Below are 21406 nucleotides of genomic sequence, written 5' to 3' on the forward strand. Positions count from 1 at the left end.
AGGGAATCTCGGTTGAGAGAATGCCTCCATCAGATTGGCCAATAGGGGCCTTTTAATTACTTATTTATTGTTGTCATCATTATTAATGCTGAGACAACGTCTCGCCGTGTAGTTCTGGCTAGCCTGGAGCTCTCTATGTAAACCAGGCTGGCCTAGAACTCACAGACATCCACTTACTTCTGCCCCCCAAGGTGCCGGGATTAAACACATGTGCCACTATGCCTAGCATTGGGCCTTTTTTTTTTTCCCTCTCCTTCTTTCCACTTCCGGTCCTGCCTTGACTTCCTGTCCTGAGTTCCCACACTGATGGACTCATTTGCCCAATAAGCCCTCTCCTCCCCAAGCTGGCTTCGTTGGCTCAGTGTTTTACCAGAACAGAAACACAACTAGAATCCCTCCTGAACATCAAGACCTCGCTCGGCACATCCACGCACAGGCCTCTTGTGTTTGGAGGTAAATTCCATACACTCCTGTCTGATTTCTCCGCTGGGCCGGGAGCTGCTGGGGTGGGGTGGGGCACAGTGCATTTACTTGGCCTTTCTACTCTGCAGCCCCGAAACCAAGCAGGAGGTTGTGCAACATCCTAGGGGGGTTGGGGATGGGGTGAGGAAGAAGAAAGGGAAGATGAAAGAGAGCATTCACTGGCCTGAGCGTGGGGGATGGGAAGGTTTGAGAACAGGGGTTGCAAGAACAGAAGGTGGGAATTAAGAGTTGGTGGGTACACAGTTTCCATGTGCTGAGGTGGATGGGGTAGAGGAAGTGCTGAGCTTAAGAGGCAGACGTGAGGCCATCGGTGCTGAGGGGTCATCCAGCGAGTGGCGGCTGAGGAATACCACCAGCTGGGACAAGGGAGACATCTTAGAAACCAGGGAAGAGCCGTTCAATGGCTGAGCATCGCAGAGTCAGATACCCTGAAAGCCGTGACAGAGAGCAGCTACCCAAGTCACCAGGTCGCCTCCTCCTCCTCCTCTTTTCCCTCCTCCTCCTCCTCCCCCTCCTCCTCCTCTTCTTCCTCCTCTTCTTCCTCATCCTCCTCCTATTCCTCCTCCTTCTCCTCCCCCTCCTCCTCCTCCTCTTCCTCCTCCTCCTCTTCCTCCTCCTCAGTCATTTTCTGCCTCCTCAGGGAACAGCCATCTTGTGTACTGAACAGGCAATGGCACACTGCCCTCCTGAGAGCCATGAGACTGGGCTTTGCTCTAGGGCACCACCTTGCCTTGATTTCTCCTGGATGCAGCTTGAGAGGTGGCCAGGACAATCTCCCTTCCCCTCACAGCCCCGCCCTTCTTCCCTTTTCCAGTCACCCTCCTCCAAAACACCCCTTTCCTCTCTCTAGCCACTGACTACAAACTTGGGACCAAGAAATCAGAACAGACTATTGATTTTTTTGATCTATTAAAGGGACATGACCTCTACTTTATACAACTACAGTAGAGGTGAACACATCTCAAGGCTAGAACGCAGAGCAGGGAGTGGGGTGGGGCTTAATGGTAGGAAAACACTGTGACGGGCTGGGGTAGGGGTTTCTTATAATCTCTAGGCTAGTGGTTCTCTACCTGTAGGTCGTGACCCCTTTGCCAAATCTCTACCTCCAAAAAAGCACTTGCATTGTCGCCCAAAAACAGCAGCAAAATCACAGTTATAAAAGTAGCAATGAAATAAATGTATGGTTGGGGGTCAGTACAACAAGAAGAACTGTGTTCAAGGGTCTCAGCATTAGGAAGGTTGTGAACTATCGTGCTAGACCATGGTGTGGTTCTCAAGGGGACCCTGGAAGATTTGAGGATGACCTCGGTAGGCCAGAGGCTCCAACAGAGCACGGTGACAGAAGACAAGATGTTAGATGAAGCAGGCCCCTCTCCTCTCTAACCTGGAGATGTGACATTAAGGGACATTAGCTTCAGACATCCTGCTTCCTCTGCCCTAAGAGGTCGCTGGTCCAGGGCTTCCGAATCTCTGTTGCATCTAAGGCCCAGCAGCTCGAGCCTCAATAGACACAGTGACCCTCACGGAGCCACAGGTTGACCTCAACTCCCACTCCTGACTGGAATTGTAGGCCATTGCTGTGACGTCTGAGCCCTCCCGGGAAGACAGTTGGATGTTCAGCCAGCGACACTGGGCCTCCTCGCAGGCAAGCAGCACTGTGCCCTCCCGGTTGCCATAGATACACTGCCTGTGAGCTGCCCTCCCCTCCACGGCCAGATCCCAGCTGCCCGCTGGCTCCCGGTCATCTAGCCCCAACTGGCCTGGGTTGCCTGGACATATGAGCTGCTCCTGCTTCAAGTTTGGCACCAACTGGCCCTTGAGGTATGCCGGGCCTGCACAGAAAGTATGGGTGTTAAAGATCCGGTCGTTGTAGAGACGGAGCCAGCTGGTGAGGTAGGACAGACGGCAGTCACACTGCCAGGGGTTGCCGAGCAAGGCCAGGTTGAAGAGGTCATAGTTGGTATCAAAGATGCCCCCAGGGAGCATGGTCAGCTGGTTCCTGGACAAGTTGAGGAGCTGAAGCCTGGACAAGTTGTGAAAGAGAGTTGGGTGCAAGACCGTCAAGTTATTGCTGTCCAGAGAGAGTTTGACCAACTGCTCAAGATTCCTGAAGACATTCTCAGGCAGGTAGGTGATGGCGTTGTGGGAGAGCGTGAGGGAAACGAGCCTCCTCAGGTTGGCAAAGCTGCCCTCGGGGACAGTCTCCAGCTGGTTGTAGGAAAGGGACAGGTGAAGCAGGCCTGGGTTGTGGGTGAAGAGACCGGCAGGCAGAGTCCGCAGTGCGTTGTCCTTCAGGTTTAGAAAGGTCAGGTTGCGCAGAGAGGAGAAGACGGAGACCGGCAGGTGACGGATGGCGTTATGCTGCAGCCACAGCTTCTCCAGGCTGAGCAGGTGTGAGAACAGATGTGGGGACAGCTCCGTGATGGCATTGCTGTCCAGAAAGAGCTCCTGCAGGCTGCCCAGATTGCTCAGCACTCCCTCGGGGAGCCTGGCGAGCATATTGTCACTCAGCTTCAATATCTGCAGGCTGCTGAGCGACTGGAACATCCCCTTCGGCAGTTGTGTCAGGAGGTTCTGAGCCAGGTTGAGGGTTCTCAGATACCTCAGAGACTGGAATAGTCTCCCGGGCAAGGTCTGCAGTTGGTTTCCCTGAAGCTGGAGGGACTCCAGGGTGTCCATGTGATGAAAGAGGTCCTCAGGCAGAGCCGCCAGCCTGTTAAAGTCCAGGGTCAGCTTCCCCAGTGAGCTCAGGTTAGAGAAGATGTTGGCGCTGAGGTTGGAGAAGGGGCTGCCTGTGACCTCCAGGTCCTCCAGCCTGGGCAGTCCCCCAAAGGCATCAGGCTCCAGGTGATGGACCCGAGTGTTGAGGAAGACCACCTTGGTCAGGTTGGGACTACCGCTGAAAGCCCTGGTCCCCACCGTGGTGAAGGAAGTCTCCACAAAGACAATGTCTGTGACATGTGAGGGGATGTCCAGGGGGATAGCAGCCAGCTGCTCATCTGAGCAGAATATCTTCCTGTCGAAGCAGTCGCAGCCCACGGGGCAAGGCTGGGTGACCCTGACCAGGAGCAGGAGTGAGGCCCAACATAACCAGGCTCCCTGGAACATTTTCTGAATTCGAGGAGGACAAAAAACAAAGCAAAAGGAGTGTCTTTAAGAAGAGCATCATATTGCAGTGCCCAGAGCACTAGACAGCGCCCCCCAAAGGCAAGATCAGGCTGTGAGTGAGAATCGGTCTCTTGAAGGACGTGTATGTGTTTGGGGGACAGTGGCTTGTGTGGTGCATTGCTGGGGGTGGAAACTAGGCCTGGTTTGTGCCAGGAAAGCTTTCCCACCGAATCTCACTCTCGGCTTACGGTCTTAGCAGCTCGTAAGGTGGTAACCCTACAGCAGCCATGTGGAGGGTGGCAGCCTCGTTCTCATTTCATGGAAGCAAAGATATCGCCTTGCTGTCCAGATACCCTGCCAATTAGTGGCCGGGGCCGGACCAAGACTTGGATCTCCTGGAGTGTTCATGTTCTTCCCAGATTGGAGAATGATGTGGAAAGAGTCAGAAAGGGGAGTGAGAGGTAGTGCGGGATTGTTGGAGATAACACGTAAATATGTGCAGATAAGCCCCAAGTTGGGAATTCCTAACCCATAATCCTCCTGGGTTGCCAGATCTCAGCATATTTCAGGGTCTGGCTGAGAGCAGCTCCTGCCTGGTGCTCGTAGTTGGGTCAGCTAAAGGTAATACTGTGCAGGGGCTGGGCTCCTCGGAACTGTGCGGAGCACTGCCCTGCCTGCCCTCCCTGTTCCCACTGTCCCAGGGCCGGGTCCCAGGACCAGGGAAACTTCTAGGGTCCAGACACAAAGGTTCTGCAGGAAACCTAGGGAGATCGAGCTTTTAGTTTACTAAATTTCCATTAAAGAAAGGAAGGAAGGAAGGAAGAGAGGAGAGAGAGAGAGAGAGAGAGAGAGAGAGAGAGAGAGAGAGAGAGAGAGAGTCTAGCACAGTAGTTTGCAGCAGCGTGGTGCCATTCACAACAATGTGTTCTGAAGGCCAGGGCAGAGATAAGGGCGGGGGTTTTAGTTTAAAGTTTAGTAGGCCACCTCCCCTGGAATAACTAGTATGTTCAGAAAGTTCACAGCCAGTTTGGAATGTATTGAAAGGTCCTGGCTCAAAACAAGCCAACTACAAAAAACAAAAACAAAACAAAACAAAACAAAGAAAAAAAAACACACACACACACACACACACACACACACACACAGACAGACAAAAACAAAACCTAAAAAAAAAATCACATCTTCTAACAGGTCACAAATGAGTGACGTAGCCCACAGGTACGTTTTGTTTAGTCCCTGGCAGTCTCATAGGTCACACATGAGAAGTGGAAATTTGTCCCGAAAGCCACATTTTAGAATTATCTGGAAACAATGGGTTCACATCCCCACCTGGCAAGACCAACTGGCGCTCAGTAGCCCCCACCCTCAGAAGACATGCCCTTTGCGAGCCCTCGGTGGTGTCTGCTCACCTAGTCACATGACCTGCGGAGGTTCAAACCCCATGCGCTCAAATCCCAGACTCATGACTTTCTAGTCCAGTGACCTTAGACATGTTATTATCTGTGATTCAACTTCCTTATATGCACACTGGGGATAATGACAGAACTGACAACGACGTGGTGATCGCGAGATCTAAATGTGCTTCATTTAGATCGGGGACACAGAGTAAACGAGCAGTTAGGAACCATGCTAACTGCTGTTAGGTTGCAAGATGCTGTCATTACAGAGAGAGTAGCTGAACAAAAGAAGTCGTAAGAAAATATCTTGTAGATAGAATACACTTGACTTTCCTGAAAATAAGAAAAATTAAAAAATAAAATAAAAGCAAGTAAGGCAAACCTCTGGCTGTTTCTCTGCTGCCCCCTGCTGGCTGGGGCTGACTTTTGCAGGCTCCACCTGGTTGGTTGAGTGGAACTCCCCCAGGCGGTCCAGACTCGGGCTAGCAGCAGGCCAGAAACTCGACCTAGAGAGCTTATGAGAATAAGAGGCCAGGAGCTCTTACTGTTACCCATGCCAAGGGGTATCCAGGTGCCAGTCACTGTTTCTGACTAATTCCTCTGGCCATTGGTACTCAAAGGAAGTTTCCAGAAAAAGGTCCCTCAGAATAGAAAGCTGTACAACTCAGGGAGGTGAGGGCCCTGAGGCCTTTGCACAGGGATACTGTGGTGGTTTGAATACCCCACCCCCACCCCCTAGAGACTCATGTATTTGGATGGTTGTTTCTCAGATAATGGACTGTTTGACGAGAGTTAGGAGGTATGGCTTTGTCGGACGAGGTGTGTCACTGGTGCCCACACCAAACCCAGTCTCTCATTCTGTCTGCCGCTTGTGGATCAGACGGTAGCTCTCAGCTATTGCTCCAGCACTGTGCCTGCCCACCTGCCGCCATGCTTCCTGTCCAGGTGATCACAGGCTCACCCTCTGAAACTGTAAGCCACCCAGCCCCCCAACTAAATGCCTCCTCCTGGCACATTTGGTCACGGTGTCTCTTCACAACGACAGAACAGTAATTAGACAGTGACACAACCCAAGAGGCCCTCCACAGGCCACAGGCCTCCGGGCATTGCCAGGAGGAAATCTGGAGCCCTGGATGGACGTACCACAGAAGAAAAGCCAGGGCCTCTAGAGGACAAGCGTCACCACTGAGTCACCCAGTCTCTCTCTTCTCATCCCCGTGGTGGCCTGGTGCCTCCTTCATATACTGACCTTAGAAAACAAGGGCTTGGAGATGTTCCTGAGTAAGGCAACTGTCAAGAATCCAGACACTGAAGAACACTATGACCCTTGGTAGCATAGAAATCAGGTGAAGCAAATCCACCCGGGTGTTAGAGGATCATCCGGCCCCTGCAGGGCTGAGGGGACATGGGGCTGGGAGGGAGTATGAGGGGCTGTTTCCCCACCCCCAGCATTCTCAAACCTGCAACCTGTGCAACGGAGAAACCTAGGCAAGACCAGGACCGGGAAACCAGGACTCCTATAGCATGAGCCTCAGATATAAGGGGTCAGGATCCGACCCATGTCTGTGCTCTGGGAATCTCTGCTGAGCCCACAATCCCACTCTGCTGAGCGTCGTGTCAGACAGAGAATAGGTACAGATCGGCAGGCTCACTCCTCACAGTGACAGGCCTGGGGTTAGCCCACCTGCCGTCCATGTCCTTTCCAACCTGAATCTTGTTGGGTTGGGTCTTGGCCACCTTCAGTGTTCCTCGGGCAAGGAAAGGGTGTGTGCCTCTGTGGCAGAGTCAACCTAGGGTCAGTGGCTCGAGGGAGCTACCCACTCTAGCTAGGTCCTAGTACCTGAGGCAAGGCTTAAGATAGCTATGCAGATAGGCATGTGTCCTTAACCTTGTCACCCCTCTCGGTCCCTGGGGATATCCTGAGGAGACGTCAAAACAAGGCTCTCTCAGGTTTAGGACAAGACCCTCCTTGTCTTCATCTACAAGAATGGAATGGGGAGGCAGAGTGAACATGATCCTTTCCCAGCCCAAGACGCCTCCCCACTGCAGAGCAATGGAGAGTGAGCGAGAACTCCGTAGCCAGACAGGATGGGCTCAAACCCTGACTAAGCCGTGTGCCGCGGCTAAGTGTCGTGATCTCTCTGTGCCTCGCTTCACCGTTAAAGCCCTGAGCACAGCATTACCTTCCACGTGGGCTCTCAGAAGGCTTTAATGAGAAAATACAGAGATAGTCCCAAGCCCAGAGTTGGGTACGTTGTACGTCATCTGACCCGAGAGTGGCCACGGTTCTCCTGAGCTTGGCAAGGGTCAGTTCTAGTCAGATGTCATCAGAGGTTTGCTGTGGAAAAACTCATGAGGTCAGGGGATTGATCCACGTGGAGCAGAGCGACCCCTCCCCCACAACCCTGGTTCTAACACTTTTCCTTCTCAGTGGTGAAGGGCACAGGCTCACAGCCCTGGCTTGGGTCCCCTAGCAATCCTTCAACAGTCACTGGGCACCCACTCCAAAGACAGCGGGGGCCTGCACTAGAAGAGTATGCTGTGCACTGAGAAAGACCCATGAGTGGCCACAGCAGTGCCCCATATTCTAGCAAGGAAGGGGCACCTCGCCTCTCCTCCATTCCAAAACATGAGTTTATTCATCTGACTGTTCTGGTTGACTGACAGCAAACAGGCCTCACCCTCTCCAACCGTACCTGTGATGGATGGTACATCCCCCTGTGCTGTTCGACCTGTCATCCACCACAGGGCCAAGCCACGCCCCCTTCTCCAGTGTGCTGGGAACCCAGGGTCTGACCCCAGTGTGCCTGGTGCCACCTGTACTGGGATCTACCTCACCAGCAGGCCGGATACAACTGCCTGTTCCCAGGTCCCTGGGGAGCAAGAAGAAGAGCATCCGGGCCCCTGGCTGCTCCTCAGACTTGATCTTGTTTCCTCTAAGCCAGCAAAGGAAACAAAGGGCTGAGGGCCTCAGGGGCTGTAGACTGGTACCTTGCACAGGCCCTACCTCCAGGCCCACTCTGCACTATTAATCCAGAACGGTGCTAGCAACACAATCTTGACACCTAAAGCATAGACTGACTGTCATTGCTAGTGTGGCCCTGAAAAGAGACTGAGGCAACAAACTATCAAAAAACAGAAGCTAAGGAGCTGGAGATGGCTCAGAGGTTAAGAGTACATACTGCTCTTACACAGGACCTGGGTTCCTCTCCCAGCAACCAGGTGGGGTGGCTCCCAACTGCCTGTGACTGCAGTTCCAGGAGAACCACTGCCCTCTTCTGACTCTTGCAGGTACTTGCATGCATGTGGTGTAATACACTCATATGCACAGTTAATAAATGAAATTTTAAAAAAGAAATATAATCAATAGGGTTGGCTAGATGGTCCAGTGGTTAAGAGTGTATTCTGCGGGTTGGAGATTTAGCTCAGTGGTGGAGCACTTGCCTAGCAAGTCAAAGTCCCTGGGTTCGGTTCTCAGCTCTGGAAAAAAAAAATAGTATATTCTGGGGGTGGCATATTCTGCTCTTGCAGAGGACTGCCACCTCCACGCACGTCAGTTTCTAGCATCTATGTCAGTAATTCTAGCTCCAAAGAACCCAATGGCATCTTCTGGCTTCCACAGGCCATGTCATTCATGTGCACAGATACACACACACACACACACACACACACACACACGAACGCACACAAATACACACACATGCACACACACACACATGCACACACCTGCATGAACACACATACATGCACACACATGCACACACACATACACACATGCATGCACATACTTGCATGTACATACACATGCACTAATGCACACATACAAATACACACATGTACACATACACACATGTGCATGCAGCATGCACACACCTGCATATACACACATCCCTACACACACATGCACACATACACACACATGCACACAAATACACACATACCTTCATGAACACACATGCATACATATACAAACACACATATGCACACGTACATACACAAACACAGGTACACACAAATACACATGCATGCATACACACACGTACACATGCACACACCTGCATGTACACACATACATGCACACACATGCACACATACACACATGCATGTACACACATGTACATACACATGCACTAATGCACACATATAAATACACAGGTTCACACATACACACATGAGCATGCAGCATGCACACACCTGCATATTCACACATACCTACACACACACATACACACATACACACACATGCACACACACACACATGTATGTTCAGTGCTGCCCTCAGCTTCAGCCAGGAAAAGCTTCTCTCTGCAGTGGTCAGCAGCTAAGGCAGAGACTCATAACTGGTCAAAGTTCTGAGAATAAATGAGTGTAGAGTGTTCAGCTCTGAACGGGGCGTCTGCACATCAATACACCCCAAGACGAGCGAGGCTCAAGGGACATCTTGGAAGAGAGGGTGGAAAGAATTTCTGAGCCAGAGGAGGAAGTGCTACGAAATGCTGACCTCTGGACAGGATGTGGATGTTGCCTCATGAATCCACTGCCACTGTGGTTACCTACCCAAGCCTGGCTCCAGGCCAAGCCAGCAGGATTAGTCCAAGTTCCAGCAGGTAATAGTAACTGGACTCGTGAGTTATTTAAAAAATAGATAAAAAGGGGCTGGGGATTTAGCTCAGTGGTAGAGCGCTTACCTAGGAAGCGCAAGGCCCTGGGTTCGGTCCCCAGCTCCGAAAAAAAGAACCAAAAAAAAAAAATAGATAAAAAAAAGTCAAAGACATGAAGGCGGGTGTGGGGTGTATTGGGGTATGGGGAGGGAGGGACTTGGGAGTGGGTATGATGAAGATACATTGTTCACATGTGTGAAATTGGCAAAGAATAAATAAAAGTTTCTATTTTTAAAAACGTGTTTCAGGGCATCCTTTTCTTGGATCTCCTCTCACCCTTGGTATTTCTTTCTTACTTTTCCTTAATAAATCTACATTGGCTCTGCTTTTAAAACATGTACATATTTTTTAAATATTTTAACATGATAAGCGTGTGTCTGTTTTAGGGTGAAGAAGAGAGCTATTCTATAAGATGGAGGTAATTATATAAAACACAAGGTACAGGTAGGTCCCAGGGCTCCCCACCCCACCCCATGAGGTATGAGGCTTGGCCCCACCCACAAACACCAACTCCAGTTCTGTAACTCTCGGATCGGGCATTGCCAAGGTTCAGGGAGCTTGGCTCTGTGCTGTGTTGGGTTTGTGTGAAAGCTGGCACTTTGACGTAAGAAGGCGTGGACTGGGTACTTCACTTTCCACCCTGCCACGCCTCCAGCCCCCTGATGCTGCTGCAATATGTCTGTGCCTACCCTTCCCTCTCACTGACTCTCCTGTTCTACCCACCCTCTCAGGCCAGTAGGAGTCCCCAGCAAGCCTTCCTGGACTGTCCCTCCTTCACCTGGCCGGTCACTGGTGTCCTTTGCTAAGCACTGGGTTCTTCTGCTCTGTGTTCCCGTAGATCGTATACCAACCGAACCCCCAGGGGTCAGGCTCCTGCAGCAGTATTTTGGCTCCTGGCTCTGTATCCCAGCACTTGGGTCAGGGATTGGCAAAGGGATGGCACCAGGCTGAAGGAATGGAAAGTCTGTGGCACTCTATGACCACGCCTCTTCTCTTAATGGAGTGGGAAAGTACTTTGGCTCTGTCAGAACAGCCAGCTCTGTGTTCAAATCCAGACGCTGTACTTACTAGCCGCGTGGGCTCAAAGGGTTCCCTTCGGAATCTATCAAAGCCTTAATTTCCTCATCTTAATTAGAATCCCAGCCCTTAAGGTTAAAATTAGTTCCCGATTAGACAGTGCATTTAAAGTACTGCACAGTGCTTGACAAATAGCAAACACTCTATTTAGATCTAGGCTGAAGGTGAGCATTGTCGTCCAAGCCTGGCATACTGGGAGTGAGGAGACAACAGCACTAATTATGTCAGACGGCAGGCAGCACCCCCCAGGGTGGACCAGGATCTGTAACCACTCTGCCTGTCCCTATTCACACCTAGTTCCCCCCGAGACTCAGGCCAGGCCATCCACTCCAGGGCTGTCCCAGAGCAACAAGTCCCTTCCCAGTGTCCCAGTCAGGACCCTAAGCCAGATGTCCCCACATCCCCACAGACCCAGGAGGGAGGCAGGAAACCTACCGTGAGGGGCTGGGCAGGTGGGGCCACAAGCCCTGGTTTTTCCTCGGAAACAGAAGAGAATTTCATGTGCTCTGCGCTCAGTTGAATCCAGTCCCAACACTGACCAAAGTCCTAGGAAGGGTTCCTCCCCTCAGGTGGATTGACCGTTCCCGGAATGTCACCAAGGTCACTTGGGCAAGGTCTATAAAGATTACAAAATGACCCTGACCAGTTCCCATAGACAGATGCCTAAGAGGACTAACATCCTACTGAGACCGTAGGCTTGGCATCTCTGGGACCCCAAGTATCCACTAGCCCTGAAAAAGTGACACCAGAAAACCAAAGTGTCTCCAGGCTACACTGAGATGAGGGTCGTTTCCTTATGAACAAAAGTGTGGGCTAAGGCCACACAGAGACCTGCTCAGAACTCAGTCCTGCCACTAAGACAAAACCTAAAACTTACCAGTCTCTCGTGTTTGCTGACTTGTTTATTTAATGAACTCTCTCTTTGGGGCATATATATCGCATGTGTGAATGCATGGGAGAATTGAGCAAGTGAGATCATGAGTTAGGTGTGTGTGTATGCGTGTGTGTGTGTGTGTGTGGTGAGCACGTGAGAGTAAGTGAAGTTGTGTGTGCATGCATACATACACTCGAATGTATTCTGTATGATAAAGTAACTATGTGTGGTAGGTATGGTCGAGTAAGGGACGTTTTGTGTGTGTATGCGCATGTGATTATATATGAGTGTTCATATGATGTAAGGTATGTGGCATGAAGGGACGGTCAAGAGAAGCGATGTAGCACCCCAGTGTCAGGAGTCTGTCATCCAAGTCACCCGAGGCTGTCTAACCATTGCTCGCCTTTAGAAACACTGCTAGGACATATTTTACTCATGATCAGATGACACCCCATACTGGGAAGGTCTGACTGGCCAATAGAAGGCATTTTCTCTCAGTACAAGAAAGAGGGAGACAACCAGGGATCTAGTACACCCAGACCCACCCTTGGTGGTGCCCGGCCTGGCAAAAGCAGGATGGTGGCTTCAAGGAACGGCAGGGCATGGGACCGGCCTCTCTTGGGAGACTCACACCGAGCTCTGAGAACAACTTTGTATCCTGTGCCCTCAGGGCCTTGGCTGCTCAAGGAACACACCATGTTCCACTTGACAAGATGCCAGGGCAAACAAGAGGGATCTGGGTGCCGGAGCAGAGTTTGAATTCTGGCTTCTCAATTAATTAATCAAAACACAAGTGATTTGATCTCTACAAATCCCTGTGTTCTCTCCCATAGGAGGAGGCATCAGGGAAGTGTGTGTGTGTGTGTGTGTGTGTGTGTGTGTGTGTGTGTATATGTGTGTGTTTGTGTGTGTGTGTGTGTATGTGTATGTGTGTATGTGTGTATGTGTGTATATGTGTATGTGTGTGTGTATGTGTGTATGTGTGTGTGTATGTGTGTATGTGTGTCTGTGTCTGTGTCCATGCATCCATGTGTGTCCAAGTGTCCAGAGTGCAGACATGTACACATATGTGTATGCACTGTGAAGGGATATTTGTATCAAGAGCTTCAAGGATCTCTCTAGGAAATAAGCATCCAGCTCCAAACCCTCTCCCCATTATCTAGAATTCCAGGAGCCTGTCTCAGTGGACTCTAGGGGATTGCGGAAGGATGGCCAGTTCACAAGGTGACTCCGAGACATTCACTTTGTCTTGAGTTCACTTTTTTTCATCTGTCAATTCGGCCAAACCTCTTCTTAAAGTCCCCGCTAGCCACATTTCCCCCAAAGGCCTGTTCTCCACCCAAGATCAACTGTTTGTGAGGGGTCATCCATCCGGGTCACACTCAATCTAGGTGGCAAGGGTGACAGGCACAGGCGTGAGGCCCACACACCAAGATGTCCACAGAAAACACACTCGCCCTCCGTACACCGTTTATTATTGATCCTGGACACCAAGTCCGTTACAAGCGGCATCTAGCAAAGGACAGATTTCCCCAACCCTGCCCACCAGGGCTCACATTCTATAAAACCCCGGGAGCCTAGAAATCTCTAAGTGCACTACCAAGCAACTGGGACTATTGGCAAAGACCGCGTAGTAAGGCAAGCATGATTGTTGTAGAAACAGAGAGAAGGCAATGGGAGGCAAGAACGCTCTCTCTTTAGGAGAAGGGCCCTGACTGGGTGGGGCTCCACGTGGAAGTTACCTGCTACGGAACTGTTACCTGTTACACTCTGTCGAACAACACTAATGGCTTCCCTCCTGAGTTCAACAGTCAGATTCTCTTCTACGGCCAGATCTGGTTCTGAGCACTGAGTCTGGGGCCAAATCTTTGCGTAGTTAAGTCTAGGACACATGCAAGGCCTGCTTCCTGACTCAGGTTATCAGCCTGTTCTTCATGCTCTCCCAAGGCTGGAACTGGCTTCCACACAGTTCCATTCCACCATCTTGATGCCTGCAGGAACTGTACGGCTGTGAGTGAGAAGCTCCAAGTACTGTAGCTGTCTCCTACAGTCTCCCGACGAAAGCCCTAGACAGCCCATGAAGTTTCTACAGGGATTGTCTGCTGGGCACTGCGCAGAAAAGACCCCAACACAAAAGCTAATGGTGGAACTAATTTTGCAAGGTGCCGAGAGGGTTAGGAGAATGCACATCAGGAGCTTTGAAGGACACCCAGTCCCACAAACATCTATCTGTTAACAAGCTGGTTCTAGTTGGCCTTTATTAGCCTTCCAGAATCAACTGTTCTCCCCGCTCTGCACAAAGGCTGGGGTGGTAGTTCAGAAAACAGTGAACAGATGGGCTAAGTGGGTTGAACTCTGCACCCTCACAGACTTCGAGGGACCACAGAGCTCGTTCCAGCCAAGAACTGAGCAAAATGGATTACCCTGCTGGAAAGGACCCTCTACCCAGTGTTTCTGGCAACTCTTTCCCTAACTAGAAGATGTGATTTGGAGGAACTGTCCACTTTGCTTTCTGCTTGTGAGCTCCTGGGCAAGTCAGTAGAAGACAGCTGTCCTTAGACCAGCCTTTGAGCCAGCGAGGTACGCCACTGTCATAGCCGATGTCAGAAGTGGTTAGTGTTTCCGGGTTATGATTGACTGGATTCTACCTCTCTCTATCCTTAGCCCACTGAGGCTGGACATAACTCACAAGAGTTACAACACAACTATTTCCGGGGAACGCAGTACTGTGTCAAGCATCCTTCTGCAATAAAGCAGGCTCAGCTACTTCCCTCTGCCCCGGGACTTACCAGCAAGCCACAGTCAGCAGAAGCAAGCCCACACTCACTCTGGGGTTGGAAACAGCCTTGGTTGGTGCGTACCAGTTGCTATAGCGACTTTGCAAACACTTTGGAGACCCAGATTGGCCTTGGAAAGATGATGTCTTTTGACCGACATCAGCTTCCCTGGGCCATCGAGTGTGCTGGCTCTCGAAAGCATTCCTTCTGCAGTATTCTGTCAGGGATCTGGAGGGGAAGTCTGGACATTGTATAGGCTCCCCATTGCCAAGACCCAGGGGGATTTCTAATTCGCCTTGTGAGCATCACCTCATTTATCTCCAGCCTTTGAGTTCGTGAAGTGCACCCCATGGAGCTAGATTTCCAAATCCCTGTCCTCACTGGTGGGGAAACCTGAAATTCTCTGTTTCCCTGTGTTGTTTTCGAGGGAGGGTCTTTCTATATAGCCCTGGCCATCCTGGAACTCACTCTGTAGACCAGGCTACCCTTGAACTTACTAAAGGCATGAGCCACCATGTCCGCTTGTTTCAAAGCTTTGACTTCGGCACAGGTGTATCAGTCATCCTGAGAAGGCTGTGTCCTCTTACCAGAACTGTTTAATGTACAGAAATAGATACATGCGTAGCAGAAAAGAGAGCCAAGGAGGATGTGTTGTGACTGTCATCCAAAGAGAAAACTCTAAACTAAACCATTCAGCTCACAACCAGACCACAGGCAGAAGGTTCTGCAGAGCAGCCCCACACCCTGTGAGCTTCCAGCGTGCCCCAATATCCGCTGTCTGTAAACACACCGTAGTCTAGCTACAGCTGACTAATGCTGAAGGAAAATTGACCACAGTATAGACGGAATCCTGGTTTCCATTTCATTTGGTCGCTCAGCTGGAAGATCTCATCTCTGAGCTATTTTGCTTCCCCTGAGTGGAGAACAGAAATTAGAAACAGATACGGGCCTATAATGCCCATAAAAGGCTCAGTAGAATGCAGCCAATGAGCAGTACAGGACTTGCTGTTGGGGAAACCACGGTAGTTCATACGCTTCTGGTCCGGCCAGCATGGCTGCCTCCTGTCCTGACTGCACCTACATCTCTTTCACTCCTAACAGCTGGGCCTGGCAAAGGCTTGCCGTGGAGAGGTAGGGGAGGTTGTAAGAATCCTCTACTAGCCTGTGGGAAGCTAGAAAGTCTCCAGCATCCTCAGAAGTCCCCCAGGACAAGCTTGGAGTGGGGGGCACTTCGATATCATTCCTTGGTATCATGCCAATCACCCAGGTATCTATTGAGATCACTGAGAACGCTCAGGGGCTGTCCACTACCGCACTCCCACTTTCTGTATGTGTGTGATGCTTCAATATGGAATCAGGAAGAGGCGAGTGCAGCAGGGTGTGCAAGGACCCCAGGCAGCAGGGGTCCATTCTTCAGCCAGTTTCAACCAGCTGACTTTCATCTTCTGAGAACTTAGCCACTCATCATGATTGTTATACCATCAAGGGTTAGCTCTTTGGAGGAACGCTTGAGATGTTAAACAGTCTTCTCTAAAAGGCTGAACTTGGCGCAACAGATGCCGATGACAATTCCGCCTGGAATCAGACGGCACAGGTGTCTTTCTGTCCTGCAGAGCACCCTCCAAGCCGGCGCAGTGAGCTAAAAGAGTGAAACCTTCTCGGAGAGAGAACATAGTCTGCCTTCAGCAGCAGATAAACAAAGGGAGATCCCTCGCTTGAAGAGACAGAGTCAAGCCATGGCATAAAAAGAGAAGCAAGGGGGAGGGGGTAGAAAGCAGCATATGTAATACTTTGAGGCACTGATTGTGCCAGCAGAGAACTATCTCACCATGTGAGCAGGCCTTGACATCAAGTCTACAGAGGCTGGACCGGGCTGGGCACAGGGAAACTTGTTCTTGGAAGTAGTGAGGATGTGGAGAGGGCCCCTCTGAAAGTTTCCTAGGTACCGACCTAGAGATTCCTGGATTGGTTGGTTGGTTTGTTTGTTTGTTTGTTTGTTTGTTTCTTTCTTTCTTTCTTTCTTTCTTTCTGTCTGTCTGTCTCTCTTGCTTGCCTTTTTTAATGACCAATTAGATTCTTCCTGTCTGTCTGTCTGTCTTGCTTTTTTAAAATGACCAATTAGATTCCTTTGGGAATAGAAGGTCCTGAAATGCCTGCTTCTCTACAGAAGACTCAGGGACACAGGACAAGATGGGGGCACATTTCCCCTGGGGCCACCAGAGCCTGGCTGTGTGGGCCCAGGTTTGGAAGCTGCACGGTGACATTCTCAGATCCTCTGGTTTCACCCCTCCCCAGCCCTGCTCGAGCCTGCCTCCCTAGCACTCATTGGGAGCCTTCATCTGCATCAGGACGGCTTGGCTCCTCTTTTTGCAGCAGCAGCAGCAGATGCAGGCGGCTAGGGAACAGGCCAAAGCTATGATGCCGATCACGATGGCAGCAATGGCCAGCCCGCTCTGGGCCTCAGTCATGCCCCACGTATTTCGGTCATCGGTGGCTTCAATGGTGGTTAGATCGGTGTAGTCGTCGACAGCGCTGGTGATCTCCGTGGTATAGGAAACAGATGTGGTGTCGGGATAGCTGGGCGTATCTGGGTAACTAGGTACTTCAGGGGTCTCTGGGCCCTGGACACTGGGTCCAGGGAAATTGATGTTGATGATGATGAGGGACTGGCCTCGGACGTTGGCGGGACTGGAACACACTGGAAGAGTGTCTGTCCCCAGCCTGGCTCTGTTGAGAAGGAGCCAGTTATGAAGTGGGAGGATATCCGAGTCACATCTCCAGGGGTTGTCGTAGAGGCGAAGCTCACACAGGTTCACCAAGTGATCAAAGATGCCCAGAGGCAAGTTCTCTAGATTGTTGTTCTGCAGCTGGATGGTCGTGAGGCCGTTGACGTTGGCAAAGAGGCTGCCCGGAAGCTGTCGGAGGCGGTTACTCTGGAGCGAGATGTTCTGCAGGTTGGCGAGCGATCGGAAGACGTTGCCGTCCAGGTCCTGTAGAGCATTGGTGTGGAGGGACAGTTCTCGGAGGTTCGTCAGCCCATTGAAGGCTCCTGGGGAGATGTAACTGAGCTGGTTGTGACTGAGAATCAGGACCTGCAGCTGGTTCAGGTGGCTGAAGGTGTTGTCGGCGAGGGAGGTGATGTGGTTGTTGTAGAGCCAAAGCTCCCTCAGGTTGGGCATGGGCCCGAAGACCCCCGGGGAAAGCTCCCTCAGGGAGTTCCCAAAGAGTGTGAGCTTGTTAAGCTGGGGCAGCTGCATGAAGATGCCAGGGGGCAGCTGGGAGATGTGGTTGTTGGACAGATACAGTCTCTGGAGGTTACGGTTATTGTGGAACAAGCCGGGGGAGAGGGTGCCAAGCTGGTTCTCTTGGAGGGCAAGCTCCTGGAGGTTGCCGAGTGCGTCGAACGTGCCCATGGGGATGTCTGAAAGCCTGTTCTCGTGTAGCCGGAGCACCTGCAGGTTGCCCAGATGCTGAAAGAGCCTAGGCGACAGGTGGGTGAAGCTGTTCCTGCCCAGGTTGAGTTTGGTGAGTCCCACCAGGTGGTCGAAGGCTTCTTCGGGAATGGTTTCCAGATTGTTGCCATGCAACTGGAGTTCCCTAAGATTACTAAACTGGGAGAACTGGGCTGGCTGGATCTGCACCAGCTGGTTATTGGAGAGCAGAAGGGACTCCAGGTTGTTTACGTCCTGGAAGACCCTGATGGGCAGCACCCTCAGTTTGTTGTTGGCGAGGCTGAGGTAGCGCAGAGAGCCCAGGTTGCGGAAGGCACCCGGCATGATGTTTGACAGCTCGTTCTTCTCCATCTTCAGGGCAATGAGCGCTGAAATGTTGAGGAACAGGTTCTCAGGGAGCTCAGTAATGTGCGTGTTAACGACCTGCAGGCTCATCGCATTCCAGGGCAGGGGGGTAGGCATCGCCACAATCCGTGCTCCTGTGCACTCCACCTGGGAGGCCCGGGAACAGGTGCATTCACTGGGGCAGCCATAGTAGGCCAAACCTAGAGCCCAGGCCTGGCAGCCCACCAGCAAGAGGAGGTAATGTTTCAGCGGCATGGCCTGTGTGGGGAGAGAGAGACGTGAGTTACCGTTACCTGGCCCAACACCAACCTTCAGCTTCAATCACGGCTTCAAGCCCCACCCTCCCGCTCCTAACTCAAAGCTCTCTCCACTTTTGGCCAGAAGGGCCGATCCTACGTCTGCCCAAGCAATTGCCTCCCCTGGGAGTCTCCTCAAGCTCATTCAAGTCTTCCCCATGCTTCTAGGTCAAGTTCAAGTCCGGCCATCATTAAGAAGTGTCCTAGATGTCATCAGTGGGTACTGGTCACCCCCTTGTGCAAGCGATGACCCTAACCTCTTCCACTGCCAAGTCACAGCCAGCCTTAGATGGCATCTGTCACCTTCCCTACCTAGCAAGCTTTTTAAGGGTGTTACCTTACAGTCCTGCAGGTTGCTAAGATTAAAAGCTATATCTTTAAAAATGCATTTTTGATTAAGTCTGAGAATTTCATACATACATTGTATTTTAATCATACTCATTTCCCCGTCTTCTCCTCAGTCCCCTTACCTCTCCACCCACTCCATCCCAAATCATGTCATATATATATATGTGTATATGTGTATATATACATATGTGTATATATGTGTGTATGCATGTATATATACATGTGTATATCATATGTATATATGTGTTAATGGATATATACATATGCGTATGTGTGTATATGCATATGTGTATATGTGTATATATGTGTGTATGCATGTATATATACATATGTGTGTATATGCATATGTGTATATGTGTATATATGTGTGTATGCATGTATATAATGTGTGTATATACGCATGTATATATGTGTGTTAATGTATATACATATGCATATATGTGTGTATATAACATGTGTATAGGTATGTATATATGTGTATATGCATGTGTATGTGCGTATATACATATGTGTATATTGTGTTAATGTATATATACATATGTGTATATATGTGTGTATATGTATATGTGTGTGTATTATGTGTATATATACATATAAATCTCCCACTGAGTCCTATTTGTGCTGCCCTATACACATGGGTATGTGTATGCTCCATCCACTAGAACATAGTCTACCTGCCAGGGGCCACACTGTTAAATAAAACTGCCTGTCTCTCCCTTAGCAGCCATTAGTTTTCAAGGAGCTCCTCAGGAAGGGGTGGAGGCTCACCAGCCCCTCCCCCACCCGTGCCGGCATGTTGACTGGCTTAGTGCTGGACTAGTCTTGTGCAGGCAGCCACGGCTCTAGCGACTTCGTGACAGGTCCTCCCCTACGTATTACTCTTACAAGCTTTCTGCCCCTTCTTCAACGATGCCCCCTGAAGAACTGGGCCTTTAAACTTCTCTCGCTCTCAGCTCATGGAGAGATGTTCAGGCTACAGGGAGGGCAGTGAAGCTAACAGAGGGAGGTAACAGGAAGAGCAAACATCTCTTTCCACCCCCTCTCCTGCCCTCCCCACCAGCCCATGGCCACCTTCACCACCCTGGTCCTTTCTCAGCCTGTCCACATGTGCTTCATCTAGAGATAATCCAAGCCATCCTCTGATATGAAGCCACTGTCTGCACCACATGCTGTCTGTCTGCAAGAGGTGGCGGGGCCTCGGCTGACGCCTAGGGTGTGGCTTGGGGCGTGAGTCCCAGTTCCCACAGAGAGACACTGGGTGGCCTGGAGTAAGTCCCTGAAAACGTAGGCACACTTTAAGCTGAAGGGTATAAGTGAGTGCAGATGTCTCCTTGGACAAAGGAGTTAAATACACCAAAGACTTGGCATCTGAAATTACCTATGGCAATGACAAACACAGAACCGCGGGCATTGTTCCCTATGTGGATATCCAAGGTAATGTTTGGCCTTGAAAGTTCTCAGACCTCTGACTTCCTCATCTGCTAAAGTGACCTCTTCAGGGGTAGAAGTGAGCCACTCCTGAGGCTGTTGTGTGGGTTAGATGGAAAATAGACTGAAAAGCTGTGTTAATGCACGTCCCTGTTCCCAGCTTACCCATAGTATACACTCATAAGTCCCCAAAGGCAGGTCGTCCTCACGTGACTCTAGTCTGGCATTCTTAGTCAAGGGACTGAGGATTTCTGTGTGTGGGCATGAGTGTTCATCTCTGCCCACAGTTCAAAGGAGCCTGTAACTCCCGAGGCCTAAGGAGTTGCCACCTCTCGTCATTTTATAGGGAAGCAGGAAGCAGGGAAACTGAGGTCTGTCTTTAGGTTCCAGTCCCCGGGCTGTTAGGTGGGGACTTTGAGTGGTGTGCAGTCCCTCTCAGAAGGGGTGAAGCTGCTGAGTAAAGGCAGGGCATCAGCAGGCAGTCAAGACACCCACTGGGAGTAAGGGTGGGGCACTCTACACCTTCTCTTGATACCCCAAGATCATGGGGTCCTGAGCCTGAAACTTCACCCTGGCCTGGGCTTCCTATACCCCTCCTCCATCCCCCAACAAACAAGAAGCTCAGAAAGACCCTACATGTCTCCCCCCCACACACACTTCAGCTTTTCACTTATTCACAGCCCTTCTTAGCCCTGGCCTCTCAAGCTTTCCTGGAGGACTTGCCTACGTTTATATAACTATGGAGGAAGAGAAAAGAACACCATGCCCGCCCACTCCAGTCCATGGCAAAAGAGTAGGAGGCAGGTAAAGCTGAGGACCACACAGTGAGTTGGGTCCAGAAAGAGAGAAAACAACCACACAGAGTCAGGCACAGTGGCCCATGCCTGTAATGGTTACTCAGGAGGCTGGGGCGAGAGGACCCTTGCAAGTCTGCGCTAGCCTGAGCTACAGAGTGAGACCTTGCAGACCCCGCGAAGTTGACGGAGGGCGGGGGGAGTCTGGGCAGAGAGAGTTCAGTCCCTCCATTGCAGGGGAACGGAGACAGGTGGGTCCTGGGAGCTTGCTAGCTGGCCCGTCATCGTAGCTGAATGGAGGAGTTCCGGGTTCAGTGAGAGACTTTATCTCAAAAACCAGGGTGGTGTAGAATGAGGAGGACACCT

The 21406-nt window shown here is 50.9% G+C and overlaps 2 protein-coding genes across 2 annotated transcripts; both read right to left on the reverse strand.

Moving 5' to 3' along the window:
* Positions 1 to 1654: 1654 nt before the first annotated feature.
* Positions 1655 to 11227, reverse strand: Cpn2 (carboxypeptidase N subunit 2). Its single transcript, XM_032899259.1, has 2 exons — positions 11162 to 11227; positions 1655 to 3594 (listed from the first exon to the last, which is right to left on the reverse strand). Exons 1-2 carry the CDS (start codon positions 11225 to 11227, stop codon positions 1963 to 1965), a joined length of 1698 nt encoding a protein of 565 aa, XP_032755150.1. The 3' UTR covers positions 1655 to 1962.
* Positions 11228 to 16692: 5465 nt separating this feature from the next.
* Positions 16693 to 18438, reverse strand: Lrrc15 (leucine rich repeat containing 15). The gene has a single exon (XM_032899260.1). The coding sequence runs from the start codon at positions 18427 to 18429 to the stop codon at positions 16693 to 16695; it is 1737 nt and encodes a 578-aa protein (XP_032755151.1). The 5' UTR covers positions 18430 to 18438.
* Between the last annotated feature and the right edge of the window lie 2968 nt (positions 18439 to 21406).

The sequence above is a fragment of the Rattus rattus genome, chromosome 4 (assembly GCF_011064425.1).
Source record: "Rattus rattus isolate New Zealand chromosome 4, Rrattus_CSIRO_v1, whole genome shotgun sequence".
In the NCBI taxonomy this organism is placed as follows: Eukaryota; Metazoa; Chordata; class Mammalia; order Rodentia; family Muridae; genus Rattus; species Rattus rattus.